Source organism: Cyprinodon tularosa, unplaced genomic scaffold, assembly GCF_016077235.1.
Source record: "Cyprinodon tularosa strain WSP-4 unplaced genomic scaffold, ASM1607723v1 ctg435, whole genome shotgun sequence".
In the NCBI taxonomy this organism is placed as follows: Eukaryota; Metazoa; Chordata; class Actinopteri; order Cyprinodontiformes; family Cyprinodontidae; genus Cyprinodon; species Cyprinodon tularosa.
This window is the reverse complement of record NW_024039158.1, coordinates 144332-164923: the sequence shown is the minus strand read 5'-3', so window position 1 is coordinate 164923 and position 20592 is coordinate 144332. Positions and strand designations below refer to the sequence as shown.

At 40.2% G+C, this 20592-nt stretch overlaps 1 protein-coding gene across 4 annotated transcripts in view; it reads left to right on the top strand.

Moving 5' to 3' along the window:
- ldlrap1a (low density lipoprotein receptor adaptor protein 1a) overlaps positions 1-5845 on the top strand; it is a 41588-nt gene extending 35743 nt beyond the window's left edge. For all 4 annotated transcript variants that reach the window (XM_038299783.1, XM_038299781.1, XM_038299784.1 and 1 more), the window contains one exon: positions 5167-5845. In XM_038299783.1, the coding sequence (XP_038155711.1) occupies positions 5167-5302 (136 nt within the window). In that variant the 3' untranslated portion in view covers positions 5303-5845. The remainder of the gene's footprint in view (positions 1-5166) is intronic.
- Positions 5846-20592: the final 14747 nt, after the last annotated feature.

The following is a 20592-nucleotide window of genomic DNA, read 5'->3' as shown; positions in this document are numbered from 1 at the left end:
GACCTTTCTTCAGTCCCCTCTGAGTACCATGATCTTGCCCCTGTCTTCAGTAAGGTCAGTGCGACGTCCCTACCTCCACACAGACCATACGATTGTGCCATTGAACTTCTACCTGGTGCTCCTTTACCTAGCAGTAGATTGTATAACATTTCTAAGCCCGAGAGAGAAACAATGGAAAAGTACATCAACGAATCACTAGCTGCTGGAATAATTCGCCCTTCATCTTCCCCATTTGGCGCCGGATTCTTCTTCGTGGGAAAAAAGGATGGTTCCCTGAGACCTTGTATTGACTATCGAGGTTTGAACCAGATCACTATTAAAAATAAATACCCACTGCCTCTTCTCGCCTCTGCTTTTGAGCCCGTACAGGGGGCTACTGTATTTTCTAAACTGGATTTAAGAAACGCTTATCATCTCCTTAGGATCCGTGAAGGCGACGAGTGGAAAACTGCCTTCAAAACACCCTTGGGCCAATTCGAATACCTGGTTATGCCCTTTGGTCTAACCAACGCTCCAGCCTGCTTCCAGGCCCTCGTTAACGATGTTCTAAGAGACTTTCTCAACATATTTGTTTTTGTGTACATTGATGACATTCTCATTTACTCCAAGGACCTCGATGAACATAAAAGACATGTCCGTCTTGTTTTACAGAGGCTGCTGGAGAATAAACTGTTTCTTGAAAGCCGAGAAGTGCGAATTTCATCAACCATCAGTCACCTTTTTGGGGTTTGTGCTCGAGGGCGGCCAGGTTAAACCATCTGAGGACAAGATTAAGGCAGTTTTAGACTGGCCAGTTCCAGAGAACCGCAAACAACTACAAAGGTTTTTGGGTTTTGCTAACTTCTATCGTCGGTTTATCAGAAACTACAGCCAGACCGCCCTTCCGTTAACTTCTCTGACCTCTGTCAAACGCAGTTTTCAGTGGACTCCCGAGGCTCAAGCAGCATTTGAAAAATTAAAGTCATTGTTTTCCAGAGCACCAGTCCTCATGCAACCTGATCCAGCTAAGCAATTCATCCTAGAGGTGGATGCTTCAGATTCCGGTGTTGGAGCAGTCCTTTCCCAGAGACTAGACTCTGATCAGAAGATACACCCCTGTGCTTTCTTCTCTCGTAGGCTTTCTTCCGCTGTGCAGAACTATGATGTGGGTGACCGAGAACTCCTGGCCATTAAACTGGCACTGGAGGAATGGAGGCATTGGCTGGAGGGAGCTGAGCACCCGGTTCTTGTTTGGACTGACCACAAGAACCTGGCTTACATCCAGTCAACAAAACAAGCTAATCCTCGCCAATCCAGGTGGTCAATCTTCTTTTCTCGGTTCAATCTAATCATCTCCTACAGACCCGGATCCAAGAACGTGAAGCCCGATTCTCTCTCTCGTCTCTACTCCGTCGATCATCCCGAGACACCTGAACCTGTCCTTCCGGCTTCATGTACAGTAGAAATGGTCAACTGGGAGATAACTGACCTCATCAACTCAGCCCTGGCCACTGAACCCGATCCAGGTAACGGTCCATCTAATCGTACATATGTTCCATCTTCTGTCAGGTCCCGTCTTATCCAGTGGATGCATGCCGCCAAATTCTCTGCTCATCCAGGAGTCAGTAGAACTGTAGCTCTCATCTCCAGACGCTTCTGGTGGCCCACTCTCCACAGGGACGTAAAGGAGTATGTGTTGGCTTGTCCCACATGTGCCCGTAACAAAGCCTCACACCAACCTCCTTCTGGCCTGCTTCAACCACTTCCTGTTCCCTCGCATCCCTGGTCCCATATCGCCATTGATTTCGTCACCGGTCTACCTGTCTCCCGAGGTATGTCCACCATATTCACCGTTGTTGACCGCTTCTCGAAGTCCTGCCATCTTATTCCCCTCAGAAAACTTCCCACGGCCTTCCAGACTGCCCAGCTTCTCATCAAGCATGTTTTTCGGTTACACGGCATTCCCCAAGAGATCCTCTCGGACAGAGGCCCGCAGTTCATCTCCCAGGTCTGGAAGGCTTTCTGCTCTGCTCTCGGCTGCAAACCCTCTCTCACCTCTGGTTACCACCCCCAATCGAATGGTCAGACTGAACGCATGAATCAGCAATTGGAATCCACCCTTCGCTGCCTCACGTCCAACAACCCCGTGGATTGGAGCCAATTTCTACCATGGATAGAATACGCCCATAACTCCCTCAGATCTGCATCCACTGGACAATCCCCATTTCAGGTCAGTCTCGGCTATCAACCACCTCTTTTTCCCGCAGACGAGAGAGAGATTTCGGTGCAGTCCGTCAACCATCATATCCGCCGTTGCCAAAGGATCTGGAGGGAAACCATCGCCACTCTCAACCAGTCTTCAGAAGCGACTAAGCGCTTCGCAGACGCCCGGACGTCCCGCCCCCGAGTACACCGAAGGCCAGGAGGTATGGCTGTCCACTCGATTCCACTCTCCCCTAGATTCATCGGACTCTACAGGATCACCCGAGTCATCAACCCTTCAGCCGTCCGTCTCCAATTACCTCAGTCCCTCCGGTTCCACCCCACCTTCCACGTGTCCCAGATCAAGCCTGTCTCCTCGAGCCCTCTTTGCCCTCTGTCCGACTCCCCACCACCCGCCCTGGAGGTCGATGGACATCCGGCCTTCACGGTTCGCCGCATCGTGGACTCCCGTCGACGAGGTCGCGGATGGCAGTACCTCGTCGACTGGGAGGGCTACGGACCGGAGGATCGCCAGTGGGTTCCAGGCTCGTACATCCTCGATCCAGCCCTTATCGAGGAGTACTAGCGCTCCTGCCCATCAACCTCTTCCGGACCGCCAAGGGGCGGTTGTTGAGGGGGGGGGTACTGTTGGGAGCTGGAGAAATTCCACCTTTCTCCAGCAGAGTCCGCCGTGGATCCTCTGAGGGAGCCTCCTGCACAGCTGCAGCTCGTCTAGATCATCAGAGGATCCACTACTTAAGCTGTCTTCAGACCTTGCCTCAACGCCGCAGTGTTGTTCCAGTTGGTCAGCGCTTAAGCCTAGATCCTCAGTGTAAATCCATGACTTTTGAATCCAGCTTGGATTCTAACCCCTGTGTCTGTTTTCCAGGAAACCTGTGCCTCCTCTGTGAAAGCTCTGGAAGAGCTAACCTGCCGAGCCGACCCTCTGAGCCAAACCCGAAGATTCACAGAGAACCTCCAAGCAGCTCTGGATTTGAGCTGGGTAACCCAAAGCCAAGGTCTGTTCTAAGTAGACGTGAGACGCTGAAGCAGCTACGGACTCTGCTGATAGACTCTTCTACAGAACCAACAGTGACTCTCCCTAAGCTAACCTCAAGAACCCTCAAGGTACAATCAGTAGACTTCTGGAAGTCAAACCTCTGTTGGCAACGCTAACTGAACTGTCTCTCACACAGACTCCGGTGAACCAGAATCCAGGCCCCGAACCTGAACCAGAATATTCAGTGTGTTTGTGCAAAATAAAACTGTTAAACTTTCATCCTTGTGTCCGTCAGTGGTGTTCTGCATTCTTGGGTCGCTTTCAGTGAACCCATCATGACATAAGGACATCCTACATCCAGTGGACATTGTAGGACATCACAGTAAATAACTAATCAGGTCTCCGGTTTTATTAAAATAATGTGAGGTCTTAGGAATAAAGATGTAGCCTAAAAATATCCTCAAAGTTTATTTTGGGTCATAGAAAACACAATTTTTTATCTAGATTTTTGCCTCCATCGTCCGCCATTGCTGTTGAACCTTGACCAACCTACTTTGACCTACAATGGGTCATAAGAAATGGAGGGATGTTGGATGTTTTTAGGTGAGAATGTAGCTTTAAACTCAAACATCTGCTTGGTTGGTCAAGATTTTACTGAATATTAAAAATAGACCAGAGAACTGTTTATTTTTAATACAAGAAACTGCAGACCAGATAGCTTTATTCCTGAGACCTGATTATGTCCTCATTGGAAAAAAATTGCAATCTAGATCAGTCATTTTTCTTAAATAAGTGCATTTGTTCTTGGATTGAGGAGGTAAAAGAGCCTTTTTGCCAGTGGAACAAGACAATTTACATTTAAAATAAGAAAACACAATTGCATTGTCTTATTTCAAGTGCATTTTATCTAATTATCTTATTTTAAGAGTAAAAATACTCATTCCATTGGCAAACTTTCTCATTTACCTATCAAATTAAGGGTTAAATACACTTAATCTAAGAAATTTTTACTTATTTCTAAATTGTTTTTCCAGCCATCACATCTACATGAGAATACAGCTGAAAATAATACATTAAAGCTCTAGACTTAATAATAAACCTATAGAGAATCTGGATAAACATTCAATCTTGATAAAAACGTTGAGCTGAGGTGATCAGGTACGTCAGGTTTCCACAATCTAAGAAATATCCAAATGTTGCAGTGTTTGTAAAGCAGCTTTTTCACCTCAAATTAAAAAGAAAAAAAAACCTTGTTTGAGTTAAATAATCTATTTGTGGTGTTAAAGTGAGGGAGTCACTCTACCTCTATGACATTTCCCTTCAGGATGGACCTAGTAGGGAAGGCTTGAAGGACAACCTTGTTTATTAACATTCATTTAGTCTAATGTTAACTTTAGATTACTTTTATCATCAAGTAACAGACTAGGACATAATTGCTTAATGTTAATTTCCCCCAAGATGAAGATTTAATGCGAAATATAGATAAGCCTGCCATCATGAGTTCAGCAAGTGGAGGTGAGTGAATCCTTATCAGCACCAACAGTCTCTGCTTTGCCTCCCATGAGATCAGGTAGCATTATTAATTCAGTGCTGTGACTTCCTTGTAAACAGCAATTGTTACAAACAGACCTGCTAGCATTGTTGTTGGTATTAACTATACTCAGACTGTCATGTAACTAACAATGTAACAGGGACTCAGCAATAGTTTTACTTTAGCTATGGCTCTGCTAAGGCCTTTCTATTAAATTCAGTTTATTTCTTTTATCCAAACTGGGTATGTGTAAATAGGAGAGGTTATTCCTCAATGTTCGACCTGCAGTTGACAGATCAAGGCCCATCTACAGACATTTGTCTAACTCTGATTTCTGGATGATTGATTTATGCATTTTTCTTTTGTTTTCTAGTCCAAGTTTTCTAGTTTTAAAGACATTTTAATTTATTTGAATCTCCTCTCTTTCCCCCCTAATGATTTCCTCTTGTGTCAGACTCGCAGCATCGCGTACTAACCCCCAGGTCTTGGACATTGGGGCGATGACTAAAGACTGGCTCAACGAACCGGATGACAGGACTCATGGAAACAGTCTCACCAGTTTCAGCTCATACAAGGACTTTGGTTTCTGATGTCTAACCGCTGCACAGCAGAGAGGGACGATAACGCGAAGAAATCGAAGAGCGGAGGCTGTTCTTCCTTTAATTCAACGCAAGATTCAAATGTTTCTCATGGGGCAACAACAGGAGCTGCTCTGTGCAACCTTTTCACCCTGCTTTTGCACTTTTAACTTTTCATTTTGAACAAAGCTCTGGCTGCTGCATCTGCACACCAAAGTAATAATCCTGTATTAATGTTACGTCTCCCCACCTGTTACAGAGCAAGCATAGGTGTAGAGCGATCTTACTGCACAATCAGCCTTATGACAGCATTTGTCAATCTGTTTTTCACTATTTCTGGAAATAAGTATCTTACTCAGAAGTACGTAAGATGTATGCATTTGGTTAGATTGTATAGTTAGAGATTTTTTCTATGTATAAAGTTTAACTTGAGGATCAGACAACCTTAACGATTGCAGCATAAATCCTGTTATCCAGTTAATAATGAGTGCCTTTAAAGTGTACTTCTGATCCTCTTTTTTTCTAACTGAAATAAATCTATGTATAATTTGAAAATTTCTATTTTTATCTTGTGGCTTAAGGCATATTTTATTTAACCTATATTTTTGACCAATGCATTGAAACTTGAGTAACTCTCTCTACATAATTTCGTTTTTTAATCGAGCAGCCTTGCAGAGAAATAAAATTGATTGATTAATATAGATTTTTTTTAATTTTTGCTTGCTTGTTATGGTTTTGGCACACGTCTCAGATACGATGCATTAGTGAATGATGGAATCAGTTATTAGCAAAACGCACTGAACAAGTATTAAAAATCTGTGTAGAAAACAGTGATATTATCTTCTTATCTGACCAGACAGCTCTCTGGGTGCTTAGCGCCCCTAAACCTCTGGTCCTAGAACCGCCCCTGGTATGAATCATAAAAAAAAAGACATTTCATGAAGCATGTTAAAGCCTTTTAGTAGAAAATTTGACCAGTTGATAATGAGCCACATAGCATCACCAGCAGAGGGCAGCCCTATGCTATACAATGAAAGGAATATTGCACAGCATTTGGATGTTACTTAATTTATAAGCACCAACTCTTTAGATGTTCAGATTCTTCCACTCATCCCCCTCTGTTTTAAGGTCATCCTCCTACTGCTCTGACCTCTTCTCCTTAAAATGATCTGTATAGGTCTATAAACACCACTTTATTAGCTCTCAGAGAGCACGCTGTGATGTGCAGAGGATGTGTGGTGGCAGGCAGATCTATAAACCAGCAGAAAGCAGACGCACAGGACACCAGGTCCTGGCTCTGGTGGCCTCCCCACAGCATGTTTCAACACTTCCTTGACTTGTTTTGTTGTCGCCCTGTGAGTGAAGGCAGCACTCTGAAGGGCTGAAAGTCACGCGGCCTCCCCTCTAACAGGCTTTTGCTCAGTGAGCCAGGGGCTTTTTTTTTTACTGTTCGTCCCGACAAGCTTACTTAACCATTTGCATTATTTAACAGCCTTTCCTCAAAGGGAGCTCCAACTCTCTGTCTCCACTCTCTGTAAGTTTAATGAAAGCCAGCACAGGCAGAAGCAGGAAATGTCTTTCCATCCACTTAGAGAGAAACAGTAGGTGGACTATAAACGTTAAAGTAACGAGGAAGGGTGTTTAAGTACCAGGAAATAAATGTGAGCAGCAGAATATGAGGTGTGCATTGAATAAAAAAAAAATAAACGGTTTACAAAGTCTGCAAAATGACATCAATATAAATTTAGACCCCTTTTTTTCCTCAGATACTAAATAAAATCCTGACGAACTTCAGTCCAAATCCGCTTTACAGTCAAAATTAGAGTCTGCATTTGGCCATTTAACCCCACTTAATATTTGATGAACAAACATAATCCTGCAGACCAAAGAAAATAGTTTTTCTTAGAATAAATAAGTATAGGTTATAGCATAAAGGAATCCAATCAATTCTTAAAAATTGGAAAAATCTGGCATGCCAGCAGTGCTACTAGAGGTTCACCCACACTGGTCAGGCCAGGGGAGGGTTGTGGATTAAGAAAAATAAAAACATTAGCATAAAGCTCATAGTTAGAGTGGCTCAGGTTAAACTGAGTTATCTCTATAGTTATTCTGCTATAGGCTTATACTGCTGGAGGACATAGGGACCTCTTTTCATAATTCTGCTTTATTTTATTCTACATTATTTTTTAGACTTGCTGGTGGGGAGTCAACCAGCATGTCAGCTGTTTTTCAGTTTACTGTGTTTGCAGCTTTCAGCCAATATGGTGAATTTCTTCAAAAAAGGGCATGGTATTTTTGAGGGAATTGAGGTTTTGCTGTTATGTATTATTCTTCTAAAGTTATATTTTCGTTTATATTCATTTTTGAAAAGAGAATAGCATGCAAAATGTGCCTGTCTATATTTCTGGCATACTTGCTAAGGGATTGAGTTTTACTGTAATTTCTAAGGCTCTTGCACAAAAGGAATAAATAAGAAAAAGACGTGTGTTTTCTTACAGAATAAATAGAAAAGAAAGCAGAGAACCTGATCCAAACAGACACGTCCCATCTCCTCAGAGGCGGTAAGGGAGTGGGCATCAAATATTCTGTAAGATAAAAGGAATAGCTATTCACTTTGTGTTTGAGGAATCCCATTACCAGTTTGATGTCACTTTTATGTCAGCTTGTTAAAATCCAGGCTCCAGGCAGCTGCAAAGTTTATAAGTTTATAACTCCAAAAAAATCAAAATAATAAGGGAAAACAGCAGCACCCGTGTAAGCCGAGTGTATCCCAGGGTCCTGAGTGCCCTAGTTCAGTACTCTGCTTATTCATACAGCAGCTTTTTGGTTCATGTCAGCAAGAAACCATGTGTTAATAAACACTGAGCCGTAGAGGATGCTGTTCAGGGTATTATTATGTGCTAAATTCAACTTTGAGAGAAAATATCTCTGTAAGGAGGATTTCTATCATTTTAAGTGAACGAAAATATAGAACATTCCAACCCTAGCTGTAAATGTGTGCTGCAGACTGGAAAGGATAAACATTTTATTCAATAAAAGAGCAAATCCATTGGAGCATCTTATAAGTAATGCACATTAGATTTTACAATCCACCTGTGGTTTTTAAAACATAATTACCATCTGCAAAGATAAAAAAGAACAATATTGTGTGGATTGAAGCTCACTGGCACATTTAAATAAATCCAAGGTATGGTGAATATATATTCTGTTATTAGGAATGCTGGAAATAAGTCGTTAAAAAGTGAGTTTTTTCAGCTATGGTTTTATTGTAAAGCTACTAAAACATACCTAATTAATTTGGTAGGCGGCCTGCCATATTGATCTCTTATTGCAGCTCTACCTGTGCACAGTTCCTCCATCCTTTTCTAGGCAGAGTGTGCATCTTCATGCTAACGGCGTCATTTTTCCGACATGTGCGTCACATACGACTGCCTCTGCCATCAAAGTAGACAGCAACAACAAAAGTATAAGCATCATTAGGCTTTATCAGACTTCTTTGGCATCTTCAGTCATCATCTGTCGTTATGTTTACTTCAGTCATTAGAAAACCTACGTCAGCCCTTGGTTTGACACTGCACCATTAGCTTTTGTGCGGATTGGGGTCTGGCTTTTTCAACACCTGCTGTCGTCGGCTCTCTAGAGCTCCAGTCTAATTTATGTGTTTGGTTCCAGAGGATGCTTTGGAATGGCTCAGAGTGAGTCTGTCACTGTGTAATTATGTGTGTGTCTGTTTATCTGAGACCGGGTGTGTTATTAGGGGAATGTTATATTGATGCACGGTGCCTGCAGATGCAGACTCATAAACCAGCCTTGAGTTTCACACATTCATTGCAATCTAACCTTGTCACACCCCATATGCTGCAGGCCAGCTTTGACCACCCGCAGCCTTCATTAGCATTCAGGCAGACAACAGCTGTTACTGCCAAACTCTTGAGGCGATCTGGTATATGGGGTCACAGCGAGTCTTTCAGAGAATCCAGCTTCCAAATTGATGCACATAATACATTTTGACCAAATAGAAAACCATATTAGATGAGGAATATTTAATGTGGAAAATATTTAATTCAAAGATATGAGTTTGTTAAATAAATTCTCATTACCTTTACCTCAGATATGTGAACTGATTAATTCTATTTTGGTAAGACCTCTCATTATTTTTATTTTATTTTTATTAGTTTTGCAATTAAATACACCTGTAACCTATGTGATTAATTTAAAAAACTTGATTTTATATGCTTTTCTGTGAACAAATGCCCAACTGGCTATCTGCTCCACTAAAAACATGCAACTGCTTTTGGCATTTACTTAATCATATTTAGTTACTTTAACACAATTGTTTTATGTCCTAGCCTGCTAACATGAAACAGTTGTGTTACAGTAACTAAATATGATTAAGTCTTGCCTGTTTAAAAAAAAAATTGAATGAAATTAATGTGCATTGATATGTTGAGATGTTCTAAAATAGTATTTCTAGCTATTTATTCTTTTATCATGAGAATTTTACATAATTATTATATCTTATGATGGTTAAGGGGTACAGATGCCCTGCAAATGCATAAATACACAGTTAATTAAATAAAATCACAGTTAATACAGAAATGAGGATTTCAAACACAAAAGACTAGCAATAAAAATAAAATATTTGATTGTAACATTTGATGTAAAATGAGCTTTCTCTCCATCTACCACGGTTTCCTTTGTAAGCTCTATTTAGTAAGTTCATGGGAGAGTGAATCCGATCTCTGGACATGCATTTGGGTGTGATGCCTTATGGGCTCTTGTTCATCTGGCTACTGTGTTGGTGAATCTCCACTGCTGCCCCTCATGCATTATGGAGAGAATGTCTTTTTTTAAAGCTGGATCATAAAGGACCAGTGAAAAGTGCCTCTCAAACCCCAATCACAGACTCCACAGAAGAGCAAGTAACTAAAACCTTTGTATAGTGTGGCAAAAGGGGCCATATTAGAGTCAGAGTCACTCGGGATACGTAACTATTGGGGCCGTTTTCAACAGATGTGGGAATTTAGGTCTGCCAGGGGGGTTGAAACGCGCCCACAGCTGGCCCCATTTTGGCCAAAAAAGCCAACAAAAAAAGAAGTGTAGGTGTGTAGGTTAAGAGCAATGACACAGCATAGCTAAATTCTAGATTTAGCCACATTTAGTTGTGCAAATTTTCTGAGGATACTGACACTTAGGAGTGGAGACTCTCTCATCCGCTTCTCTTCTTGTCTTCCATGTTTGCAGGCTGCCACTCTTTTGTCAACATAAAATACTACTGCTGCCCTAAAATTCTCATAAGATTGCCTCTGGAACCTGAGAGTAAACGCAGACTGCACAATGCACCTTACCTCTAGTTTTGAATGGAGAAAACCTAACTAAGATATTGCTGATAGAAATTATTATTTTGACCAGGTTGACAAATGAAAATGGTTTTGGTCAGGCTTTTACCTAGCAATGCAAACAGGCGTACATTGTACACCCTTTTCTTAAAAAGATGACACATACACCCTGTTTTTGCGATGTATTGCTTTGGTTCACCCTAATTTTCCCCCAGCAACTTTGCTGAAATGTTTCACAAGCAGTAGATGCTGGAGTTGTAAAAGTGAACTTTTGCTGCTCAACCAATCAGAGAAGCTGATCTGGGAGCTGGCAGGGAGACAGACACAGCGCTGCTGATGAAGAGCGCTATGATCACTCCCCTGAAAAAGTTTATTAATGCCTAAATTAACTTAAAAAGTTAATTAACATTTTAACTAAATTAAATTTACGTTAAATGTGGGGGGGAAATAAGTTCGCTTTTATTATATTGGTGCCTGCAGTTTGTACCACATACCTAAAAAAGGTAACATCGACTTCCAGTCGCCACCAACATTAGGGGAAAACCCTCAAGAGGAGACCAGGCCTGAGGCAGCTGCTGCTGGGATTCCCAGAGACAGCACACCGCCGGTATGTGGGGGTCTGAGAGGCTCCTACAGAGAAATAATATTTTAAAGCAGGATCGTAATCTTGATGAACTGACTGTAGAGACGATGTTTGGAGGTGGACGGTCAAGCATAAAAATAAATATTTATACTTCTTTTAAGCAGGAGCATCAAAGATACTCTTGAGGCACATTTGACCTTAATATGTACAAGAGTCAAAAATGAAGCAGCAGAAGCTTTTTTGCTGCTCAAATCGTGGAGTGAAGGGAGAATTACACGTTCTTATTGTTTGAATTAACCTATGAAACATAATATTGTACCTGAAAATAACCTCATCTTCCTTATGAAATTTCCACCTCTAGTCAAGCACACATACTTCCCATAATCCGGACAAAAGTAAGTGTTGTAACAATGAGAACAATTAGCTGCATTCCAATTCAAAATGCAAGAAATAGGCCGTTTCTCAATATGTGTACTTGTGCGTTCTCATGTGCTCATCTACTTGTGAAACGTCATCAGCCTCAGCCCTAGTACTGTTCCAATTCACAAGAACAGCAGATCGAGAACGGACAAAGTCCCCAGATGTTATCCCCCCACCCTTTACCCAGCATGCATCAGAGCAGACTTGTCTGTTTTTGAGATTGACAGATGTCCCAGCATGCACTGCTGCAGCAGCAGCTTTCAATGGAGCACTCCATTGAAAGTTAAAAGTTTTCTTTTCTGTTGCTGCGTTTTAAGATCATTTGAGGCTGGAATATTATACTTTTAAGCGTCACTCTATGGTCCATGTACCGATTTAATGCGTAAATAAAAAAGAATTTCCGAAGTTGAGAGGGCGCGGCAACCAGAGGAGCTCCGAGGCTAACGGCAGCCCTCTCTCTGCATAGCCGTGTGTGAAGGACCGCTGGCTCTGATGGCGATTTTTTTTGTTTTATTTGGCAAAATGTTGATTTTATATACGTTTATCTGACTGTGTTCATTATTATTCCACCAATAAATGAAAAAGTAAGAATTTATTATTATCTAAAGCAGGGGTCACCAACCTTTTTAAGGCTGAGGGCCACTTCAAGGGTACTGAGTCATAAGGGCCCATGCACAGCAAGGGTCAGTGTTCACCTAAACTTCATTATACATTATAAACATTTTCATTGTTTCCTTTAAGTTCTAATTGTATTTTAGACATTGTCATTTTGAAAGGATCTATAAATTATTTAAAAATGAGAGAAAAAGAATAGAATAAAATTTCAAACTTAGGCCACTGGGGAATTGTTCTTTTCTTAGAAGTCTGAGGGCACCCCATGTGGTCTATGAGGGGCCCCTTGGTGCCCGCGGGCACCACGTTGGTGACTCCCGATCTAAAGACTATTTATAACAGGAGGAGAAAAGCAGCTCCAGACGAGCCGAGTGTGTGGTGACATCACGAGTATACTTCTGTTCCAATTGACCCAAATTGATGCTGTGTGCTCCGTTCTCGCTGAGTCCATGCTTTCCTGTGTTCTTTTTAAGACATACTTGGCGAGAAGACGACTCCGTATTCGCGTTGATGATTTGAGAAACGGCCATAGTGTTTCAGAGAATCAAAATGCATGGGCGTAGGTTTGCATAGGGACCATAGGGACATGTCCCTACCAAAATTGTGGACCGACCTAATTGTCCCTACCAACAATTGCATGTGAACAACATGCAAAAATTTTCCTCTTGCAGCTCCTCTGCCTGGTAGCTGCAGCTGCCTGGTCTTTCCTGTACATATTACGTAGCATCGCATCAACTGTGCTGCAATGTTTAACTCCACTCTGTGATTTTTCCACCTTAAGTTCCTCCTTTCTTTCTGAATGCTTGTTTTCTCGTCTCTATGTGTGCGCGCGCGCTTGGAGCGCAAAATAATTAAAAAAATTATGCTAGAACATGGCGGTTACCAAAATCAATATTAGGCTACGAAACTTTAAAAAAACTAAATGTCATCTACGCTAAAACAGGTGAAAGCTTCTGATTGCAGTTCTGCAAAGAAGCAGGAGAGGGTTTGGATTTGATGAACTTGAGAAATGAAAGTAACCAACGTTAGGATTTCTTTATAAAACTAAATATTCTGAGTCAGACAGGGGTTCAGAAAACTGCTGGTAAAATGAACAAAGACTGTAAACTATCAACATTTCTGATTCCCTTTTACCAATATTTCCTTGATATTAATGTTTTCATTTTTGATGGCAGTTCAGGTATAAATAACAGGTGTTACTGTATTTCTTTTGTAGATCATAACAACATGAGAAGGATGCTAAAGATCTGCTATTTTTTGTTTTTCACATTTAAATAGTGCTATTTAATTAACTTCTACTTTTAGAAATAGGATAAAGACAAACAGAGGAACTCTACTTACATTGATTCTATTTTTCTAGATTTCCACACGGTCCATAAGTAAATTAGTGCAAACATTAATGTCTGGTAAATAATGCTTGAATCTGGCTGTTTATTTTGGATATTATTACATTACAGATAAGATAGTGCTATATTGTCTTTTATAATTGTTAAAAGAGATTTTATATCTGAATAAACTTAGGCTCATTCTTAGTGTTGTGATTGTAGATGATGCCACTAAAAGAGAAAGTAGACATAAGGAGCAATTTAAAAAGCCAGACAGTAAGCAATATAGGATGATGATGATGAGAGGTTTTGTTACATTTAATCCTTTGCAATTAAAAACCCACTTGTATAATAGAAACCTTATATGATTGTACGAAACACAGATATAATGCTGCAGGGCAGCCTCAGGGTGAAGCAGCTGCCCTTCAGTGCTGTATTATGAAAGAAATGTGTTTGGAATGTTACCATAAAATTAGGGCTGCAACTAATGATTATTTTGCAAATTGATTAATCCGTAGATTTTTTTTTGTTTTTGATTAATCGGTTAATAATCAGATAGACAAAGGTTCCTTAAAGAATATTTTTTTACTAAATTAAACAAGGTGAAACATGCATTTTTGCATGCAGAGCATGCATTTTTTTGCATAGGACCAATGACATCAGACCAATGAAAATGAAGACCAATAGTGTCCCTACCAAAGTTGAAATCAAACCTACGCCCTTGTCAAAATGTAAACCCTATGAAATATTCCCAGCTAAATGCCTGGTTTTGGTTAATTTCTTACTTATTGTTCATTTGAAAGAAGTGATTCAGGTGACTAGGGGGTCAACTTTTAAACACGCTGGTCAAAGCGTGTTTCTTTCTTTCCTCCAAATGGTTATCCTGTTATATTTTTGCTGGCCCATATTTAATGATTTGCACTTTATCAAACAGAAGTAGAAGTCTTTCTATTCTGAGCAAACGATAAAAAGTCATCAAAGATGCAGGCATAAACCAAAAAAGACAAACATCATCAGTGCATTGAAAATATTTTATTTCTTTTGTGTCAATACATAATTAGACATTTATACTTTCATAGAAATAGAATATATATTCATGAATCTACCTTGGGGTGTGAACGATAGCAGAGTCATGCTAGCCCTCATGAACAGGTTTTATCCCATGAACATCAAAATGTCAACACTGATGTTGTGGTTTTACATAAAACACAGACTCTGTTATTCTGCTATAAATCCATGCTTCTTGGTTATTTGCTTAAAAGTAAAGTACAAATATATGCTGTACGTAAAAGGCCTCATTCTTTACTATGTGGGGCCTTAATTGGATTATCCAAGGTTCTTGATACTTATTCAGTCATGTATATTGCAGCCATACCTGCAGGGTGGGGGGAATTAAGCCGTCTTATAGGCCTCAGCTGGTAAAAAAAAAGAAAAAAAAAGAATAGGTAAACAGATGTTTTACTAAAGGGATCTGAGTAATTAAGTTTTAAGGTGTATTTTTGGACTAATGGTACAACAAGGGATTTAAGATTAGTGAAACCTTATTGTAGCCATACTGAGGGTTACATATATCAATACACACATTTTTAGAAAAGATTCAATAGAGAATGCGTCTCCTGCAGCAGTGCGTTAATGGACACAAAGCAGTGCAATGATTTACAATATAGTCGAATACAATTAGCATAGCAGAGAGACCGATCGGATCCTTTATCGCGCTAATTTCCTTTTCCCCAAATGATTCCTGTCAGCTATTTTTTCCCATTTGCTCTAATGACGGCACCTTGGCATTACACAAGGCATTTTAACATTCTAACTTCCTACGGTGACTTTCCCGCTGGGAGCAATGATCTTTGATGCTATGCATCTATTGCGGTAGAAATTCCACACTAATCCCTTTTTCTGAGTGTAGATTTGTCCCTCCTTTTCCCTCTTTTGGTGTCTTTAGTGTTGAGCTCCATATCTGCACGTCTGACTGCCTGCTCACCTTGAGCAGCTGTTCAGACACCTCCTGAAGCTTAGGATTGACAGTGACTGAGCTATCTGAGCCAGACCTGCCTTCTGCCGCCTCCTCAAATGGGATCCTTTGGACGGGAGCCAGCAAAGGGAATGGAGTTGGTGGATGAGGGAGTGTTTCAAGCGTGTGTTTGTGTGCTTGCATTTGACCGATACAGGAAGAGTACCGCTGTAGGCTCAATAGTATTACAGTCACTAGGCACATTTGTGCTTTTATCACCCTCTACGTCAGATTGATTATGGCACCTAGAAAGGTCACTCAGTGTGGATGTTCAGACCGAGTTTCCTGAGAGAGATCAAGAAACAGAATGAAAAGTTATTGTCAGCACATTAATAAGCTCTTCAGCTGCCTGCAATCACTTTACATCCAAGGACATGTTTTCTATAGTGCTTTATATATTGGCCAATCTAGACTTATTGGTGTATTAGTCTAAGATCAAATTTAACCTAAAAAAAAGGTGATGAGAGTCAGACTTCATTGACCAATTAGATCATCCTGAACACGTTCAAAACCACATTTAGACTTTTTTAGATGCTTTTTTTATGTGAAGGTCACTTTTACACAACTTTCCTTTTCTTAATCCAGAAGAAATATGGTATTTTTTTTATCTATTCATCAAAATACTAAGCCAATTACACTTGGTGATCCAAAAGGCCCTTTAGATTCACCTTATAAAACTGAGTTCATCTTTGCCAAACAACAGGGGAGGTTTATGCTGCAGGTAATACACTACAAAATTGTCATTTTGTCTTAATATTAGTGCATTTTGTCTTAAATTGGGGAGGCAAGTGAGACACTTTAACAACAGAACAAGACAGTTTACATTTGAAACAAGAAAAAAACAATTTAATTGTCTTATTTCAAGTATATTATCTAATAATCTTATTTTAAGAGAAAAAAATACTCATTCTATTGGGAAATCATCTTATTTACCTACTCAAATTAAGGTTAGATACATTTCATTTAGGATTATTTTTTACTTATTTCTAGATTGTATTTGCAGTCTAAGTATTACAAATATTTATCAAGTTATCTGAATATAAATAACACATCAGCATGTATTAAAGTGGAAATGATAGGTTAACCAAACTAACTTAATTAATGCCATTCTGTATTAATATTATCCATAATTATATTACAAATGTGAAAAATATAAACATAAAAAATTTGCATTGTTTTATAATTTAAAATTTTATGGCAAGGGTGCTGCTATGTTGCAGTATTCTAAGCAGTTGGTTGGTGCTTCAGCTAGCAGCTGAATATATAAAAACCAGCTATACCTCGAAGCACCTAAGAAATGTGGTTTTATGGAAGATGAAGCTGAAAGGACAATCAAACATCTAAATTACTTTTCTTATGATTTTGCGTCCATTCGCTGTGACTGGAGCCGTGAAAAGAAGAGAAGAGGCAGGTTTGGGTTCTGACCATCCCTGCTACCTGACTGAACATCGGCTGTGGAGATGATGTAGAGCAGCAGGAGCTGCTCCGAGTGTTTTTAATTTCACTGCCTGTAAGCTGGACCAGTGGCAGTTCTAGACTAAATGTAACCGGGGCCAGGAGGAGGCCAGTATGTTTTCGTGGGGGCACAGAAAAGCATGAAATAAAAAAGGGCAAAGGATTCAAATATATTAAGATAGCTGCATGAAGTAAAATTTCTATTCAGTTAGGTTTAATTAAAAATCCTTTGTCTTATTAAGTCAATATACTTTCATAATTTAAGAATTTTACATATTTTTGACTGAATTTAAGTTAAAATGACAATTTTTTATAAAATCTGAATGAGAACTCAAGAAAAACTGATAAATTCAGCTGTAAAAATTTGTTTTTTTTTTTATTTGTATGTAAAAAAAAAAACTTTAGCAGATGAAAACTGGGATCCTATCTCAATACCACTGAAGCTATCACCTTATTGTTTTAAAATAATTAGTAAAACAGAATGTGTAAAGAAAAAAACTGAAATAGATTCAAAGGACCTATCAGTAATCATGTCTGTTGCAGCACATATCATCATTAGAATTTCTTTGAGTATTATGTCTTCAGTACAGGAGCCATAACAGGGGTCAGGACATGATCTACAGGGGCACTTGGCCCCTATCTAGAATTGCCCATGAGCTGGACTGTAACATGGTACGAAAACCCACTAAGCAGTCAGAGCAGAGAAATGTAAAATTATATTGGCAGATATTCAATCATTGACTTCGCCCCTAACTCCAAAAAAAATCTGCATCACTAGTGCTCAATTCTTTGAGTTTTTCCCTATTTAAGCCTCTAATTAAACACACTTTCTTATTCCTCAAGCAGCAGCCATCAGGATTGACATATCTATGCAGCACAGGATTGCTTAGCCACAGGCTACCACAGCGGGTCCAAACCTCCTGAGAAATGGTCTATTTCTTTCCCTGATTCCCTGTTTCCACTACAGGCATTAGCCAGGTTATCCTAAGTTCCAATCTCTCCATCACCATTCCACAGGTTTTATTCCTGAAATCGTGTTAGAAATCCAAGAGTATCGCATCCATATGGCGTTGTCTATCTGCGACCTGCGACGTGCAATCAGTCTGCACACTGATACAATGCCATATGGATGGGCTCCGGTGGGATAAATATACTAAGTGACAATGAATGTTTTTTTTTCTTTATTCCAAATATTAGTTGTTGTTTTTTTAGAAATGTTAATCAAATAAATTATCTTTTTTAGATTAATTGATAAATCAATTAGATGTATTGACATCAAGTTACTTTTACTGTCCGAGGTATTTTCAAAGACTTGAATACAAATCTAAGAAGGCCAGAGGAATTAAATGATTAGATTAGAGTCCAGATTGGTTATATAGTAAGTATGTAGAGCCTAGAAAAAAAATATTCATCAATTATTCATGTTTTTCTTTCTAACCACATATTTTGACATATTTCTAGATTAGGAGGTTATTTCTACAGTGTTAAGTAAAGGTTGGAGGATTTTCCAAACAGCTTTTTTATGCATTTAGCCCTACTGACTTTAATGCATCTAAATAAAATCCAGCATTTATATGTTGCCCATTTTGCTCATTTTGTTATTCCCATTATCTCAGTGAAAAATCTGGCTTTGCTTCAGTTCTCCACTTCACATTGATTGCATGTTGAAAGCAGGGCAGCAAAGAAAAAAAAAAAAAAAAGGTGGGCGGTTTAAAAATATCTCCAGATTTGCTGAGTAGAGTCTTTCCCCTGGCTTTCATCTGCTCCACCTGAGCAGACAGAGCAACAACGACGGCCTTAAATCCTCAGCTTCTTCCAGGCTACCTCTCACTCCACCTCAGACCTGTGGACGCTTTGCTTTGGATAAAGCATGACATCCACCTCCCCTCTGACTGATTTATCTCTTCCTCTTGTTGTTTTAAATCCCCTTTTTTTTACAAAGGCAGCCACAGTGCCCTACTTCTGTCATCTCCTCCAAAATTGCTTGCATCAGATAAAAAATCTGCTCATTTACACTGAAAAAGCTGATATTTTTAAGCGTCAGGATTCATTGCAAACATCACTTTTAGCATCTTAGAAAACTCAACCAAAGAATGCTGCAGCTGTCTAAGCTGATAAAAGACTGGAATGCGCATATCAGGAGTGAAAAATGGTCCGTTTTTTTCCCCTTTCCTCTGAGCTCAACCTCTTCATTGATTCCAACAGCCTCTATTTTCTCTCACTTGTTTACCAGGTGAAGAGGCCATTCCAGCCATTCCAGGACAGAGAGGTGATAAATGAGAGGAGGATAGAGGGATAGGCGGTAGGCCGGGCCCCGGATACGAGAGCAAGGAGCTCATGTGGAGCAGGAGAAGGTGGCTAACAAGGAGTATGAGAGTGGATATAATGAGAATCAGGGGAGATGGGTGGGGAAGGGGAGAAGGAACGGTTACAGATTTATATGAAAGAGGGAGAGAGTGTAGAGACAGAGTGATAGAAAATGACAGTAAAGTCGTAAATGAGAGATAGAAGGAGGATGAGGACAGAATAGGGGTTAGGGAGGGGCTAATGAAGGGGGGTGAAAGGCAGGGTGAGACACTGTCTGACACTGGAGCAAAATGGCTGCTTTTCTCCAAGCGTAGAACCGTGTCAAAACCCAGAAAATGAGTGTGTGCTTGCAGCATTTCTACCAGCGGAGCGCACAGACATGAACTCATTATCTCTAATAAGAAGAATCTCTGCTGAATGGAGTCTGGAGGTGTTTCTCTGACTGACTTTCAGAGCGAACTCAACTGGGCAGTAAGAGCAGCTTAATTCAACAGGAAGCCAAGCGGCAGATAATGAAGCATTATCTTTAGTTAAGTAGTTCTGAGGAGGTCCTTTGCCCCTTTCTATGAATATGCTGACCTGCTAACTGAATAAGCGGGTAAAGAAGTTCCAAGGGTTTTTATAATTGCAAATATTTACTTTCCTAATATCCTATTCTTAGTTTTACATTTTGTGAAAAGTGGAGCTCTTCACATTTACTAGCAACACATTAGTATGCAGGATGCACAGTGGAGTAGTGGGTAGCACTGCTGCCTTGCAGCAAGAAGGTTCTGGGTCGGATTCCTGCTTGGAGTTTGCCTGTTCTCCCTGTGCATACATGGGTTCTCTCTGGGTACGCCAGCTTCCTCTGACAGTCCAAAAACATGACTGTTAGGTTAAGCCAGAGGTGGGCAGTTCCTGAGGGTTGGTATCCTGCAACTTTTAGCTGTGCCTTTGGTTCAGCACAGCTGAATCCTGTAATTAGATGATTGAGAGGACTCTGGAGGAACTGACTGCATACTGAGGAGGTGATTCAGCCATTTGATTCAGGTATGTTGGACCAAGGATGAATCTTAAAGTTGCAGGATACCGGCCCTCAGGAACTGGATTGCCCACCCCTGGGTTAAGCCCTGAATGTCTTAGGAGCAAATTCCGCCTGAAATTATTTATGTAAATTAAAGCAAGTGCAGCTCCTAAACTATAAATTAGAAATACAACTACTTATATGTCAGAAAGGCATTGACAAATATTTTTCAGATGGAATAAAC